At 43.0% G+C, this 13,991-nt stretch overlaps 2 protein-coding genes across 14 annotated transcripts in view; both read right to left on the minus strand.

Annotated features, from left to right (window-relative positions):
• Positions 1-1,156: 1,156 nt before the first annotated feature.
• USE1 (unconventional SNARE in the ER 1) lies at positions 1,157-6,325 on the minus strand. Its single transcript, XM_003213305.5, has 8 exons — positions 6,157-6,325; positions 5,903-5,952; positions 5,035-5,113; positions 4,526-4,678; positions 4,237-4,255; positions 3,485-3,515; positions 3,135-3,297; positions 1,157-2,667 (listed from the first exon to the last, which is right to left on the minus strand). The coding sequence occupies exons 1-8, from the start codon at positions 6,256-6,258 to the stop codon at positions 2,485-2,487; spliced, it is 780 nt and encodes a 259-aa protein (XP_003213353.1). The 5' UTR covers positions 6,259-6,325; the 3' UTR covers positions 1,157-2,484.
• Positions 6,326-6,756: 431 nt separating this feature from the next.
• The window catches only part of MYO9B (myosin IXB), a 40,175-nt gene continuing 32,940 nt past the window's right edge, over positions 6,757-13,991 (minus strand). For 6 of the 13 annotated variants that reach the window (XM_085211786.1, XM_085211797.1, XM_085211794.1 and 3 more), the window contains 13 exons: positions 13,479-13,655; positions 12,958-12,999; positions 12,423-12,534; positions 11,985-12,055; positions 11,339-11,531; positions 10,926-11,054; positions 10,293-10,398; positions 9,477-9,608; positions 9,217-9,340; positions 8,681-8,728; positions 8,062-8,201; positions 7,655-7,782; positions 6,757-7,532 (listed from right to left, as the gene is read on the minus strand). In XM_085211786.1, the coding sequence (XP_085067912.1) occupies positions 7,069-7,532; positions 7,655-7,782; positions 8,062-8,201; positions 8,681-8,728; positions 9,217-9,340; positions 9,477-9,608; positions 10,293-10,398; positions 10,926-11,054; positions 11,339-11,531; positions 11,985-12,055; positions 12,423-12,534; positions 12,958-12,999; positions 13,479-13,655 (1,866 nt within the window). In that variant the 3' untranslated portion in view covers positions 6,757-7,068. Of the gene's footprint in view, positions 7,533-7,642; positions 7,783-8,061; positions 8,202-8,680; positions 8,729-9,216; positions 9,341-9,476; positions 9,609-10,292; positions 10,399-10,925; positions 11,055-11,338; positions 11,532-11,984; positions 12,056-12,422; positions 12,535-12,957; positions 13,000-13,478; positions 13,656-13,991 lie in introns of all 13 variants that reach the window. The other 7 variants (XM_085211792.1, XM_085211790.1, XM_085211789.1 and 4 more) reach the window with 6 other exon arrangements.

Here is a 13,991-nt window from a genome sequence, read left to right on the forward strand (position 1 = left end):
CTGAACTGCTCTACAAAAAACACGAAGCACTGGGGGTGAGAGCCGCCACACAGCTGGGCAGACACGCTCAGGCAGTCACTGCTGTGTGAGGCTCAGGAAGGCCGCGTTCACCATCCCGACGTGCCCATGGTCTCTGACAGCAGTGTTATCAGCAGTAGTAGTATTTTCACTTGCTGCCTGCAGAGCAGAGCTCAGCCCTGTGTCTGATAAACATCTCCCTATGTAGATTTCCCAAGCTTTGGGAAAGTTAAGCAATTCTTACTTGACAACGTTTGCCATTTCTATACATAAGGAAGCACATCAGAGCCCCACAGCACAACATGGGGCCGAGGCCTGAAGTCACTGAGCTCACCGCCAGCGTGACCTCAGTCAGAAATAAGGGCAGTCCGTCTGTCCATGACACCACAAAGCATTCTGTGACTGCTTCTCCTGAATAACCCCCGCACAGACCTTCAAAGCATCGTTGAATTACTGTAATTACTAAAGGAACTCCAGAAAAGCAAAGACTGCAACTTCTGATTGACAAAGCAGGCACTGTGTGCAGGGAGACCGCTGCCCACAGGGGCAATTAATCCGTTTGGTTCATCAGTGCAGAAGGTGACATTGCTCCGTGGGGCACTGCTGTGTGACAGCACCGCAGGGGGCAGAGGGATGGGCTTCAATCTCTGATCTGGCATTTTATCCTTCAAAATAACACACCCACAAAATGTCAGTGCTCTGAAGTTAAACAGCAATCGATGGTGATTTGGAGGGCTGAATGTTTGGAGGGCAGGCTGCTACTTCCCTTCCAGGGCTTTTCAACAGAACTCATTTAGAAGCGTCAAAAAATTACAGCCAACGCATGGCTGATGGTAACACAGAGCACCAGAGCTTCTGCAAGCTGTATTCAAAACAACAGTGTGTTCTGAGTATGGAAGGAGAAAATGTGATAGACAATGAGGAAGTGTTAATGTTGTAACATCCCACAGTCACACAAAAAATTCCAGCACTGCACTCTGCTCTAAAAGAAATGCTCAGCACTGAAATCCCCGCGGGGAGAGCAGCAAACAGTTCGGATTCAGACACTGTTTGGTGACACTGCAGCCACTGCTGGAGCACAGGGAGGAGTCCATCAGCACAGCTCCACTTCTGGAAATGCAACAGCATCACACAAGGATCGTCACAACGATGCATTTTTATTCAGTTGGAAGATGCTGTAAAATACAAAGGCGTTCTGATGGAGCTGCTGCGTTGGGATGGATTCGGAAAACAGCTCGATTTTCGTGAGCACACAACCGTTGTCAGTCTTTCCCCCCTCCCGTCCCCTCCGCTGTGATCCACGCACAGAGAAGCTGAAACACCCCCACCTCGTGGTCCCAAGGAGCAAATGGCGAAAAGCACAGCAGCCACGGGCGGCTCTTCAGCTCCTCCACGTGCAACACTGCACACACATCAACACCCACAGCTTCAGAGTAACTCCAGAAGGAACACAGGTGCAGAACGGCTCCAGCTAAATCACGAGCACCAGAGAATGGCTATGAGACTGTTACCACCAACCTCGCTTTATTGTGGGCTACTTTCTTCAAGCTGTAACATCTGAAGAAGTTTTCTCTAGTTTTATCACAGTTCTCTCTTAGGAATCCTAATTAGACAAGGAAACTTCTGACCACAGAATTTGTCCCAAGAGGTGACAGCTGATTTCTTTTTCCCACCCTCTTTCCATTTCTGTCTCGAAAACAGCAGCTTCCTTGAAATATTTGTACAGGTGAGGTCTGTAATGGATGGAGTGCACTGTGTGCACAGTTCACACTGCCACGGCCACTGCGTTTTCTTATGCAAGAGCAAAACATAACCGACAATAAGTGACAACAGCTATGCATCGAAAAGGGAAGCAAACAACTTCAGCCCCTCCACAGTAACACTAAACTGAAGAAGTCTGCAAACACAAACATTCCTATGAGCAGAAGGTGAGCCTGAGAATAATTTTACCTGTCGGCGGTCTCTGAATCCAAGCCAGGATAGCAACTCAATAGCAGCGTTCTTTTCCTACACCCTACAGCTGTGTATGTACACAACCTTGTAATTAAATATCCTGTTGGCAGCAAGATCTAGCACAGCACAGTAAAGCTGTTAAAGAAAAAAATTAAGACTTCAACAGAGCATTATTTATATCCTTATTGAGTAATACCTTTCAGAAGTTGTAACACTTGCCACAACCACGTTAAAAACAGAGGACTGTACCTATCTGCTAAGGAATTTTTTAGGAGCACAGTATGAACTGCTATCTTTAACCCCATTCTTCCCTCAATAGGCAACGATGTTAACTTGGGAAAAACATGTAACAAAGTACCCAAAATGCTCTCCATGAAACCTGTCATGGAATTTATCAACTGCACATAAAAGGTGGGAGGGGAGGCCTCCAGGACACGACAGGTGGCAAGAATGATTACTAATACTTATCACACCAGCTGAGTCTTCTGACTTGTGACACTTTAAAAAAAAAAATCATTTTAGTTTGGGGAATATTCTGATAAAGAGAATCATACCGATGAATATAAAACAAACAACAATTAACATTATCCATAACAGCCAGTTGACCGATTTCTTCGCATGCTGTTCAAGGCGGTCAGATTCATCCTTCAGCTTCTCAAAGTTCTGGTCTGCCATCCGGAGAGAGTGGGACAGCGTCTGGGGCACAGAGAACACAGAGTGCATCAGCAGAGGTACACAGAGGATAAAATGTGCTCAGCCTGCCCAGGACTGAGATCAAATGCTGCTGACAGCCTGAGCAGTAAGGACTCTCTTATCTCTTTGGGATGACTGCACTACCTGTAAGTCAGTTGTGAAAATCAAGGTCCTAACAAATAGATTTAGTTTAAAAAGTTCCAGTTGTCAAAGTGAAGTACCAACAGTTCCAAACATCACTTACATACACAACGCTTTCAGTTTCAGGAATTCTGATTTGAAAGTTCTCATCACCAATTTTTCCATCAGAGAAAAGGTTAACAGTTGAACTGCAGAGGCAGACAGGCACTGCCTGCAAATTTCCCTCATTCTGATCTCATCTGGAAGTTACAGCTTTTGTTTTTAACACATTAGCAATTTAACCTCCTAGGATTGCAAACTGAAGAGTTCAGCACTGTCACACACGCTACCTGGTTGTCTTGTTTTATCACATTCTGTGCAGCCAAAGTGTTGTTTTTCAGACTGCGAGCCAAACTTAGCATTTCCTCTGCTAACTTTTCCTGCATGTCTTGATGGTGCTGTAACACAGCATCCAGCTCCACTGCTGACTGCTTCTCATCAGATGCAAGGCCTCTGCACGGACACAAGGAAAAAAGAATTGGGATTTGTACTTATGAGCTGATCTCCCAGTGGTTCCCCAGACTGTGCAACTCTGACAAAACAACACGCACTTCACCCAAATGGAAACATTTCTGATTTAAGGTCATTGGGAAAATAGGTCCCAAAGCATGGAGCATCAAAATAAGAAATTTGGACTTACTTCCGCTTCCTTATGTTCAGCTCCTCAGAATCTGGAAAAAAAGAATTTGTGTTTTAGTGTATTACACAATGCCATGCAATCACAGGCTTAAAAAACAAGTTCTTTGCAAGATTTTCTTTCCCAAAGATGTAATCCCAATTGGCCTTCTACACCAGGGAATATGGATTTCAAATGTCTACCTGTTTTCCCCACCAGAAAAGTACATAATATCATACATTTGATTGAGAGAAAAAAACAAGATGAATCACATCCCTGAGGGCACAGCTCAGCCCATGGGCTGTGGTGTTCTCTTTCAAGATACGTCAGATTGGCCTCACTCCAGCCACTGTTACAGTAGCTATGGAAACCAGAAATTCATTCCTACCAGTTCCCTACATGAATAACATGGCTGTATATTTAAGAGAAGTTAAATAACACCTACTCTGAGCTCCTAAGATCACGTGGTTTGCTCACAGTAGAAGAGAACATCAGCAGTGACAAACTGTCCTTGCTAATGCTATAATTGAAACACCTGTTTGAGTATGAATTCTAGAGAAATAGGTTCCTGCAAGTCTCTTCTCCTGCACAGGTAACAGTGCTTATGCTCTCAGCTATTCAGTACTTGTTTTGTTTTTTTAAATCTTGTATCTTGACAAGAAGTGAGTCAGTAATTTAAAAGTACGCTCTGGTCAGCCTCTAACACCTGACCTTCCACTTTCTTTACCCGTAAAACTCAGGTCAATTACAGTTACAGAAAATGAGATTAAACTTACCACTGATAGCCAAGGGATCCTGGGAGGCAGGAAGAGAAACAAAACAGAAGATTACACAGGGCCAGTGAAAAGGCTCATGAGGTACAATCATATAGAATCACAGAATCAAAGTCCTCTATGCTCAATAATGGCACCTGCACCCAGTACTTAGGTTATTCATATGAAAACTAAAAAGGCGACTCCACCCCCAGCCTCGGACATATCTGAGGCACAGCCACCAAAGGCAACCAGATGTCATAAGAGCCCATCTACAAACTAAAAGTAAAGAAGCAGCAGCACCAAAACATACTGTACCAAGCAGCTCACTCCTCATCTTGCCTGTGCAACGAGCCTTTGTCTGCAGATGAACTGTTTTGGTAGCTGGGGTTCTCTCTTTGATTGTAGTAGGAGTACGTCCAGGGGCTAAGAACTGATTCGCCAGTGCCTTTTCAGTTGATGAAGACTGTAAGAAAGAAGAAACAATGAGAAAGAGTCACAAACATCATTCTGCAGTGTAAGGCCACCTGGATGTATGACCTACAAGGATTTAGGGAGCACTTCCACAGTTGCTGGAACAGTCGTGGAATTTTGCAAAATCTACAGTTTGAAAAAGGAAGAAAAAAGTTTCAGACTTCACACAATAGCCTCTTTCAACAAAATACAATATATTTATTCACTATTGTTAAAATCTTATCAGGCAATCCTTGACAAGCGTTATTGTGAGATGTAAGATAAAAGCAAGCATAGGAACAAGGCAACAAGGAGAATTTAAGTGGAGAAACTTCTTAAGTCTTTCCAAGGTAAACTAATATATCTTACCAATTTTTCAGCTTCTAGAAGTCCCTTTAGAAAGTCTACTTTACGTGTGTATTCATTGAGCAGTTCTGGGGCAGGCTTGCTATTGGAATTGGGAAAAAAAAAAAGCTATATGAAAAGCAGTAAACAGCAACATTTTCAATTTTTAGAAAACTTTTCATATCAAATTAAACAACAGGGGCTTTTCCAAGAAAGAAATAGCCTCAAGTTGGGAGCGTACCTGCAGCCCCCTTAAGCCACCTTGCCGAGGCACTGTGGATGCAGCAGCTCAGGGCACAGCCAACCAGAGGAGCACTGTGCAGAGCCTGACAAGGAGAATGAAGTGTGTGTGTGACCATGGCAGAGCCGCACAATTCCCTGATGCACCTGGGCCAGGGCAACCCCAGATACCTGACCAGACTGGGAGAAGAACGCTCTGACACCAGCCCTACCAAGGAGGAGTTAGAGGTTCTGGTAAATGAAAAACTGAACACGAATCAGCAGTGCATGCTCACAGCCTGGAGGGCCAACGGCATCTTGGGCTGCGTCAATGGGGGATGGGAGGGGAGGCACAGGGCACAGAGAGGATTTTCCCCGACTGCTCTACCCCTGAGGCCCCATTTTGCAGGACTGCGTCCAGGGCCGGGGCCTCCAGAACAGGAAAGATGCGGAACTTCTGGAATAGTTCCACAGGAGAACCACGATGATACTAAGAGAGCACAAAGAACTGTGAGGGAACCAGGGGTGTTCAGCTTGGAGCAGGCAGGCAGTGACAGCGCAAGGGAGAATGGTTTTAAAACCATTAAAACTCCAAGATGACACGGGGAGGTTTTTCACAGCACGACGTGATTCCTGGCTGCTCCGCTCGCCTGTCGCACTGCAGCTCCCTCACCTGGACTGCTTCTTCAGCTCCCGCAGCATGTCCTCAAGGGCGGCCACGTACTGAGGAGAGAAAGGCTTTCAGTCGTCAGCATTACGGACAGATATTAATTCCATTAATTCCGGCAGAGGCCGCAGCACGGCTCGGGTTTTAACGCTCTGACACTGTCTACCTCTGCTTATTTCGAGGAGCAGAATCGTGCTGCTGAAGGCCGGGAGCTTTCCCGGCCAGTCCCGCCCCAACGAGAAGGCTGAGTCACGCCTCACCTTCTCCAGCCGCCACTCCTCGGGATCCCGCCGCTCCGCTGCCAGCGCCTCGCACCGGCTCAGCAGCCGCATCAGATTCAACTCCAGCCGCGTCGCCGCCATGGCGGACAACCGACACCGGAAAGCGCCTTAGCACCACTTCCGGACGCCGCCGCCATCTTAGGGCGGGGCGCGGGCGCCATCTTAGGGCGGGGCGGAAGGCTGTGAAGGAGGCCGGGTGCTGTTGCCCCGCGGCGCTCGGTGCGCGGTTTTATTTCAAAACTCCACACAACGATGCAGCCCCGGCACTCTTCATGTACAGCTCTGACACGAAACAGGGCGCAGGGCCCTCGAGCGGGGCTTTGATCTCAGTTCCACAGCGTGTGCGCAGCTCTTTCCTTATGAGCACACAGACGGGGGTCGAGGCAGCGCTGCACAAGCGCTGTGGGAGCCGTGAATTTGCTGAGAGGGCACCAAAATACCTCATGGTGACGCTTGGACATTTGGTGGAGAGAGCTTTCTCAAGGCCAACCTAGAACGATTCCAGTCAGCCATTCCCTCTGCAGGCATTGCTCAGCACACAGCACTGACACAAGCAAACGAATGTTGATGAACGCAGACTTCTTTTTTTAAAAAGTGCAATGTATTAATAAACATTTTTGTACATTTGGTCTCAATTAAGGCTATTACAACATTAACAGTTCTGTAAACCACACAAAGTTGTCATAAAAACATAAAAAAATTAAGGCAACGTACACTGACCCAAACTCACTGTTGGTCCCATTAAAGTCCACTGTAAGGCAAATGGAAGAAGGCACGGCAGCAGAAACAGGACATTTTTTTTTTACCTGTACACTCATGAAAAAGTTCACAGCCTTCAAAGCCTTAAAAAACTAAAGTCAACTTCAGAAAAATCCAGACAGCTTCAGTATTTCACTTCTCTGTACACGTAAGGTGGGAATAAGGGTCTGAAAACCTCCGTTTTACTTTTGCCGTTGGTTCATATTCATCCAAAAGTTCCTGAGCGTGGGCCATTGCAGACCCTTGTGCAATGTATATAGAATGGACTTTATCAGTTCTTATTGCTGGCTGCTCTCTTCGTCTCACCACTATTTGAGACTCTTCATCAGCTGAAGTCTTGCCCTGAGATTCTGTACATTTGAAAATCCCAGGAGGAAGCTTGATGTTTGCTGTTGGCATCACCGGTGTTCGACGGGGCACCTTAATCTTGGACAGTGTTAAAGACGATCTGCGTCTTGAAGCCAGGGATGCAGATAAAGAACTTGAAGATGTTTGCAGAAGAGAAGGCACTGTGCAAATGTCTTTGGCAGGCACGTTGGAGCTCTGAGCGCAGCACTGTACTCCAGAAATCGTAATTCCTTTAAAAAAACAACACACTGAAAGCATGCATAAAAATGTAACTTGATAGAAGCAGGTGTGACCAGGTAGCATCTGGTCACCCGGCTCTATGCAGTGAAATATGTAGAATAAAAAAAGCACACACTACCTTAATACTGACCTTCGGTATCCATCCGTCCTGTTCTCTCTTCTAGCAAGCTCTCTGTGCTTGCTGAGGTCTCAGAGTCCACATTCTCCTCATCAGAGCCTCGCTGATCAAGCTCAGGTAACCGATACGTTATGTCTTCCCTACATCAGAACAGAAAGCACTTCTGATACAAGCAATCTTAAGCAGCACATATTTCAGAGGTAAACCTTCCTGCATATAGTCATTAAATAATAATTCTCATAGCATTTTCCTCTTGTCCTGGCTTTTAAGTTTTCCTTTTCATCTTCATAAAGGCTTGCAGAACACAGTTAACTAACTAGGTAACTCTGGACAAAAAGTGTAGTGCTTTGCTGTCTGTATTACCCCCAACGACAAAGGGCACAACTTACAGATACAGGGGTTTCAAAACTGCAACTTACTTTTCTTCTTTTATCGACTGTATCCGATCAATGAGAATCTCCTTTTCTCGGTTATCAGCTTCAGAAACTTCCTCTTCTTCATGCAGAGAGCCCAGTTCTGAATTGCCACTGTCATTTCCTTTGACCTGTGGACTTTTACTCTGCAAGACAAATTTATGACTCAGTCCTAAACACCTATCCTGAATAGCTACTGACTAGCTACTAGCTGTAAGGTTGAAGACAAATGAGCAGGACAGTTGAAGGGCTCATGGATGAAGAGCTGTTAGTCATACAAATGTTTCAAGAGTATATTATATATTTTTCCTATTAATCTGATTTGTGGTTTTGTTACCTTTTGTGAAGCAGTTGTTTGATCTACCAGCCTCACCTTAGTTTTACTTATAAGGAATGTTAATATAAGTTTCACTCAATGTCTATGAAATACCAAAGCCAAGGCACAACAGCTGAAAAGTACTGCATGCAGTCAGGAGAGAAAGTTGCAACCCATACATGCAGTCTTGATTATTCAAGAGTTTTTAAAACCAACTTACACAACACATTTAACAAGTTTAGTCATGCAATGGTACCATTAAAAAACCAAACCAACAACATGCATGCTGAACACAGGCAGTGTACATACCAGCATCCCCTCATATGGGGAAGAAAACCCAAGTTTTACAGGCCATAGCTAGAGAGAGATAAAGATCAAATACACTATAATACGACTTCTGATCAGACAGAGGTGTTTTTTTGTTGTTTGCTTTTTTTGAAACAGTACAATTAAAAAAAAAAAAAAAGAAAAGAAAAAGCATATTTGTGGTAACAGAACACAGAATACTTTTGTCCACCATCCACCTCTGGAGTGAAGAAACTCCTTTGCCATTCAACAGAGTGCAATCTTAATCCTACTGATTGAATTACATGGAAATAGATTTAGATCACTGCAAGAGCAAAGCCCCACACTCCCACATCCTTCATTTATCAAACCCTACCACAGCTGTATACTTATCTCCTACCTATTATTCTGGGCAAACCCAAATCCCTTTTCCTCTCATCTGCTAATTGATCTTTGACTTACAGAATGAAATGGATGGGAAAAATTAGCAGGACATCCTCTCACAGAGTGAGATGCCTTCTGCTGGATGTTGAGGTTCCATGATATATTTCAAAACTTACCGTATTCTGCCGAAGCAACGAAAGCCGACGAAAAGCAATGCTCTCAGCTGCTTCCAGCTGATTTATTTCATCCATTTTTATCTTGTACTTCCTTATCTGCTCCTTTATCAGCATCTCTACACACCTGTACAAAAGGGAAAGAGTTTATTGAACAATCTCATGCTATAGAAGTATGAGAATGTTGTAAAAAAAGAAACAATACAGGTGGCAGTACTTCCATGTTTTGAAAGACTCCTTTGCAGCAGACTGCTCAAACTTACATGGTTGTTTTTGAAACATCCTTCATGCTGGTTAAAGGGTCAGAGGTATCAGGACAACGCAAGAGGCATGGAGCAAAAACAATGGCCAAGGCATTGGGTGACATACGGTTGACATCTTCTATCAAAGCCACTCTGAAATCCAGTGTTCAGAAGAAGGAAAAAAAATGTAATTGAACCTTGCTGGAATATTAATAATCTGATCAAACTTTGCCACAGTTCCCTAATACAGATACAAGGAGACTACAGATATGAAATGGATTTCACACCTGCCAAGTACAAGAAAAAGAAACAGAAAATTACCCGGGTTAAGCTGTTAGTTACCAGCGTGAAAGTCAGGTGATTCAGTGCCTCCCCTTCAAAAAATCACTTCTCCCTATGTTCAAGGGATCACTCAGAAACTCCTCAAGTTCTCTGGATGAAAGGAGCTCCTTTAACAGCATCACTGATCTCTGCTTCGAAGACTAGCAAGCATTTATAATCCTTGGGCAGTCCCTCCCTATTACACTATCATCCACAGTTTATTATTTACCTGTATTTACCACATTGCGTCACATTAATCCTAGTGTTCAGAAAAACCTCACCAAGTATTTCAGATCTGTATTGTCTTCAAAGCTGTCCTTACCTGATTTGATACATCAGATGGTAGAAGCAAGCAAATGTCTGATTTTAAACAACTACCAACATCAATTCTTTCATTTCTAAACTAGCAAGTCGATCCCCACACTGATTCTCAAGGGGCTCAAGTTATTAGGAAAGCTACTAAGAAGGGCTTGAGGAAGTTGAATGGAGTTTGACTCCAAATGAAATAATTCTTACTTGACTAAATGGAAGATGAGTCGTTCCAAGGTATCATGGTTTGCTTGTGGAAGCTGTTCGAGCACACTGTAAATGGCACAAAGTTGCTCCTGTTTTTCTGGTAGCTCTGCACAAGGGGAGAAAGTAGAAGATTATAACTGCTGTGCAGCACTAGTGGAAAGGGGCCAAGCACCCTCTGATATTCTCTCAAACAGTCTACAATAGATAAAGTTCCTAGAAGCCATGCTTCTATCTCACCAGTTGTTGTAATTGAATGTTAAAGTACCCAGATGGCATTGCAATCTACCTACTTTTTCAGATGCTCTTATTAGCATCAAGGTCTCCAATATTTACAGTGCCTTACTGCTACTGAAGTGGATGAAGGAAAGCTTATTTGTGTGTTTGCAGTTCTTAGAAAGGGTGGCTGTATAGTGACATTCTGCTACCATTATTTTGGAAACTCTGAAGCAAGAGGTCACATAAGCCAGGAAAGTTTCCTGTAAGATGTTTTACATAAAGCTTAAAATCATTACTGTAAATCAACTAGAAGGAAGCTGTTTAGCTAACACAAGCATCTTAGAGATTGTTTTCCCAAGGAAATAGTGAGATAACAGGAAAAAAAAAAACACTGCTTCAATCATTTCTATAACCTACCTACGGCACGGAGAAAATCACTGTACTGTGCTGATGTCATTAGTGGGTCTGGTAGTTCTCGTAACCACTGCTTAAGGATCCCCGTAATAGTGTGGATAGGGTAATTCTCCAGTTTCACTGAATTTGGATCTGAAAAGAAACGTTTTAATCTAATGCAGTTCATTCCTTTGATGCACACAATGCACAACTGGGTGCTAACAGAAGAAAAAAAGAAAAAAAATCCACTGATAGGCAATTATACAGTACAAAGTAGCTTTTGTCAGCCAACAAAAGTGATACAGATGGCATGTTGAAAATGTGCCTGCTAAAATGCTGTTTTTAAAATACATGTGGCAGATGCTTTCAGAACAGAAAAGAATCAAGGTGCTAACTACAATCATGCAAGGAAGTCAAAAGGGTGGACATTGCCAGACCTGCTTGCAACAGCTGTTTCAGCTCCTTCATACGATTTGCTGATCCTGATTTCCTGTAAATGCCTTCGGTGTAGAGGCCGTGCATCTCCACATGCTCTAGCAACTTCTCCATGACAATGGGGACTGAATTTCTCTCACTGGTCAGGGAACTCACACACACTCCGAAGTGACGCGGTTCTGCATCCTGTTCATTCTGGAATTGATGCAGGTCAAGCACTATGAATGTCTATTCCCAAGATAGAAAATTCTATTGCTTTCTGTTAAAGCTAACCTACAAGTCCAGAAAACAAAAGCTGAATGTTTTATTCTAGCTTCCTACAAACCTTTGATCATAATGCATATTTCCTTAGTTACAACAGTAAAGAAGTCCTGTAAAAAGCACCAAAGGAGCTTTTTAATGGTTTATCCAACACAGCACATACTGAAGGAGTTCCCTAATTAGCTCAAATATCACCTTTTAAGAAGAATGTTTTGTTTCTACCACTGCAGGGCCTGGCTTCAATTACATGCAAACGTGGAAAGGAGCATAAGTAAAGTTTATTTCAGTGTTACAACATCTGTTCTTCATTTGTTGAGAAAGACGACAGCATTTTGCATACATCACCCGTGGTATCTCAGAATGGCATCCCAGATCTACAGGTCTTACCTTTTTCCCACAGGATGTACAGCTGCTCTGGATTTTGGACATGCATTTCTTATGACAAGTCAACTTGCAAACTAGAGAGAGTAACAATTGTTAAAACATTTCAAATGATGTTATAATATTAAGAATTTTACTGCTCACTACAGCACGTCTGGACCAGCCAAAGGACCAGCACATTTTCATGAACCATTTAGGCTGGAAAAGACCTACAAGATCACCAAGTCCAACCATTGCCCTGACCTACCAAGTCCCATCACTAAACCACGTCCCATAGTGCCATGTCCACATGCCTCTCAAACACCTCTGGACATCACATTCCAATGCTTGACCATCCTCTCTGTACAGAAACTCTTCCCCAATATCCATCTAAACCTCATTTGGTGCAACGTAAAACAGTTGATTTTGTAAGCTAAGTGGCAAGAATGAGACATTTTCACTTACCACTGCAGAGACAGGCCTTTTCCATGGGCCAGATGTACGACGAGCAGTGCTCACATGATTGCCGAATGCTCACTTGGTAGTTTGTGAATACATGACCATTGTGTTCTTCAATCTATGGAAGACAGAGAGAAAATAATGGACTTTTCCCCACCCTCCTTAAAAAAAAAAAAAAGAAAATTAAGAAAACCCTACACACCTATTTTGGATTTTCCACTTTTCTTTTTGTAATTACAGCTGATGGTTTTGTCTTTGAAACCAAATTTCACTCTAGCATAAGGCAGTTGTGTTTGCTGATTTATTTCCTAACTGATCTGCTACCTTGGTTCATCAGCACAGTACAAACACTCTTAGTTTGCTACTGATGTTTTAACAGTTGATCTGTTTTTAAATTGTGCCACAACTGAGAAAATCATTGAGTTCTAAAAGATGCTACAGACATTTCAGAACAAAAACCACCCTCTTGAAACAGTGTTCTCCCTGTGTTCTCAGACTGCAGCTGAGGACTCTGAGCAATGCAAAAAAGGAAAGGACTTACTGCACGATCTTGTTTTCGCTTCTTCTTCTGGGCTTTGGTCTGCTGCAGTGAAGTGCAAAACAGGCATTAGCCTTCAACATCCAGAAATTCCACTCTGTTTTTTCCTATTCAGTTTGCCAGCTCTATTTTACCTCCAGATTCTAGAGACACAGCTACAGTGCAGCTTTAACTTGTATGAGGCTTACCTGAGCTCACGCTGACTGAACTTTCTATAAACCAGTTCAGCTCACTGCCTGATGACTAAGCAATTAAACCTTTAGAGAAAGCTTAAATCTTCACCAAATACAATGTACAAATATTTTAAGATTCTGAGAACATTAAGAGCAAGCTAAATAACTAAGTTTCATACTGGTGTATCAGCATTCAAAAACTGTTATGGAGGTGATTTGTGTAGGGAAAACATTTCCTAGATAATCAAGGATGATGCCATTGGAAAGCTTTCAGAGGTAACAACTTCCTTATCCCAGGAGAGTAACATAGTTTAGACATCCTGCAAGTCAGTAGCAGTGTAGGTTTTATACCTTGGGCTGTTCAGATTCTTCTTTTTTTGTATATCCTCTGATGAATTCATCCAGAAGGGATTGGAAGAGATTCAAAACCAGCTTGACTTCTTTCTCTTCCCTTTTTTTGGCCAGATTTGTAACTAGAAGCTGGTAGTTTTCCACCAAATCTTTGTAGCCAACATGGATTTGCCCATTCTAAGAAGGAGGAAGAAGTACTTTTGAGAAGGAGTCTTTTTGCATACAGTTGATACAGATTTCAGGTATTTAAGTGTTCACTTGCAGAGGTGAAAAAGCCCACTTTCGATTAAAGTAAAATGCAACAGCTCACATCAGGAAAGAAGTTACTACAATTCCATATTACACTCTAAAATGGCACTTGGCTGAGACAAGTCTGAGTCAAAAGAATATTGGAAAAGGTGTTTGGCAACTCTGGTAATTAAATACAGCAGTGTGAAGGGGCTGAAGACAGCAATATCCAAGCATTTCTCGTTGTGAGTTACAAATAATGAATGAGAAAAGGGAAATGAAGCA

This window comes from Meleagris gallopavo, chromosome 30, assembly GCF_905368555.1.
Source record: "Meleagris gallopavo chromosome 30, MGAL_WU_HG_1.1, whole genome shotgun sequence".
NCBI lineage: Eukaryota > Metazoa > Chordata > Aves > Galliformes > Phasianidae > Meleagris > Meleagris gallopavo.

What these genes read in the sequence shown, in the direction of transcription:
- USE1 (XM_003213305.5), bottom strand. Translation starts at nt 6,258, where the DNA reads ATGGCGGCGACGCGGCTGGAGTTGAATCTGATGCGGCTGCTGAGCCGG. An exon ending in AGGAGTGGCGGCTGGAGAAG is followed by an intron (nt 5,953 to 6,156) that starts GTGAGGCGTGAC and finishes TTCTCTCCTCAG; the next exon opens with TACGTGGCCGCCCTTGAGGA. An exon ending in TGATAAAACAAGACAACCAG is followed by an intron (nt 2,668 to 3,134) that starts GTAGCGTGTGTG and finishes TCTGTGCCCCAG; the next exon opens with ACGCTGTCCCACTCTCTCCG.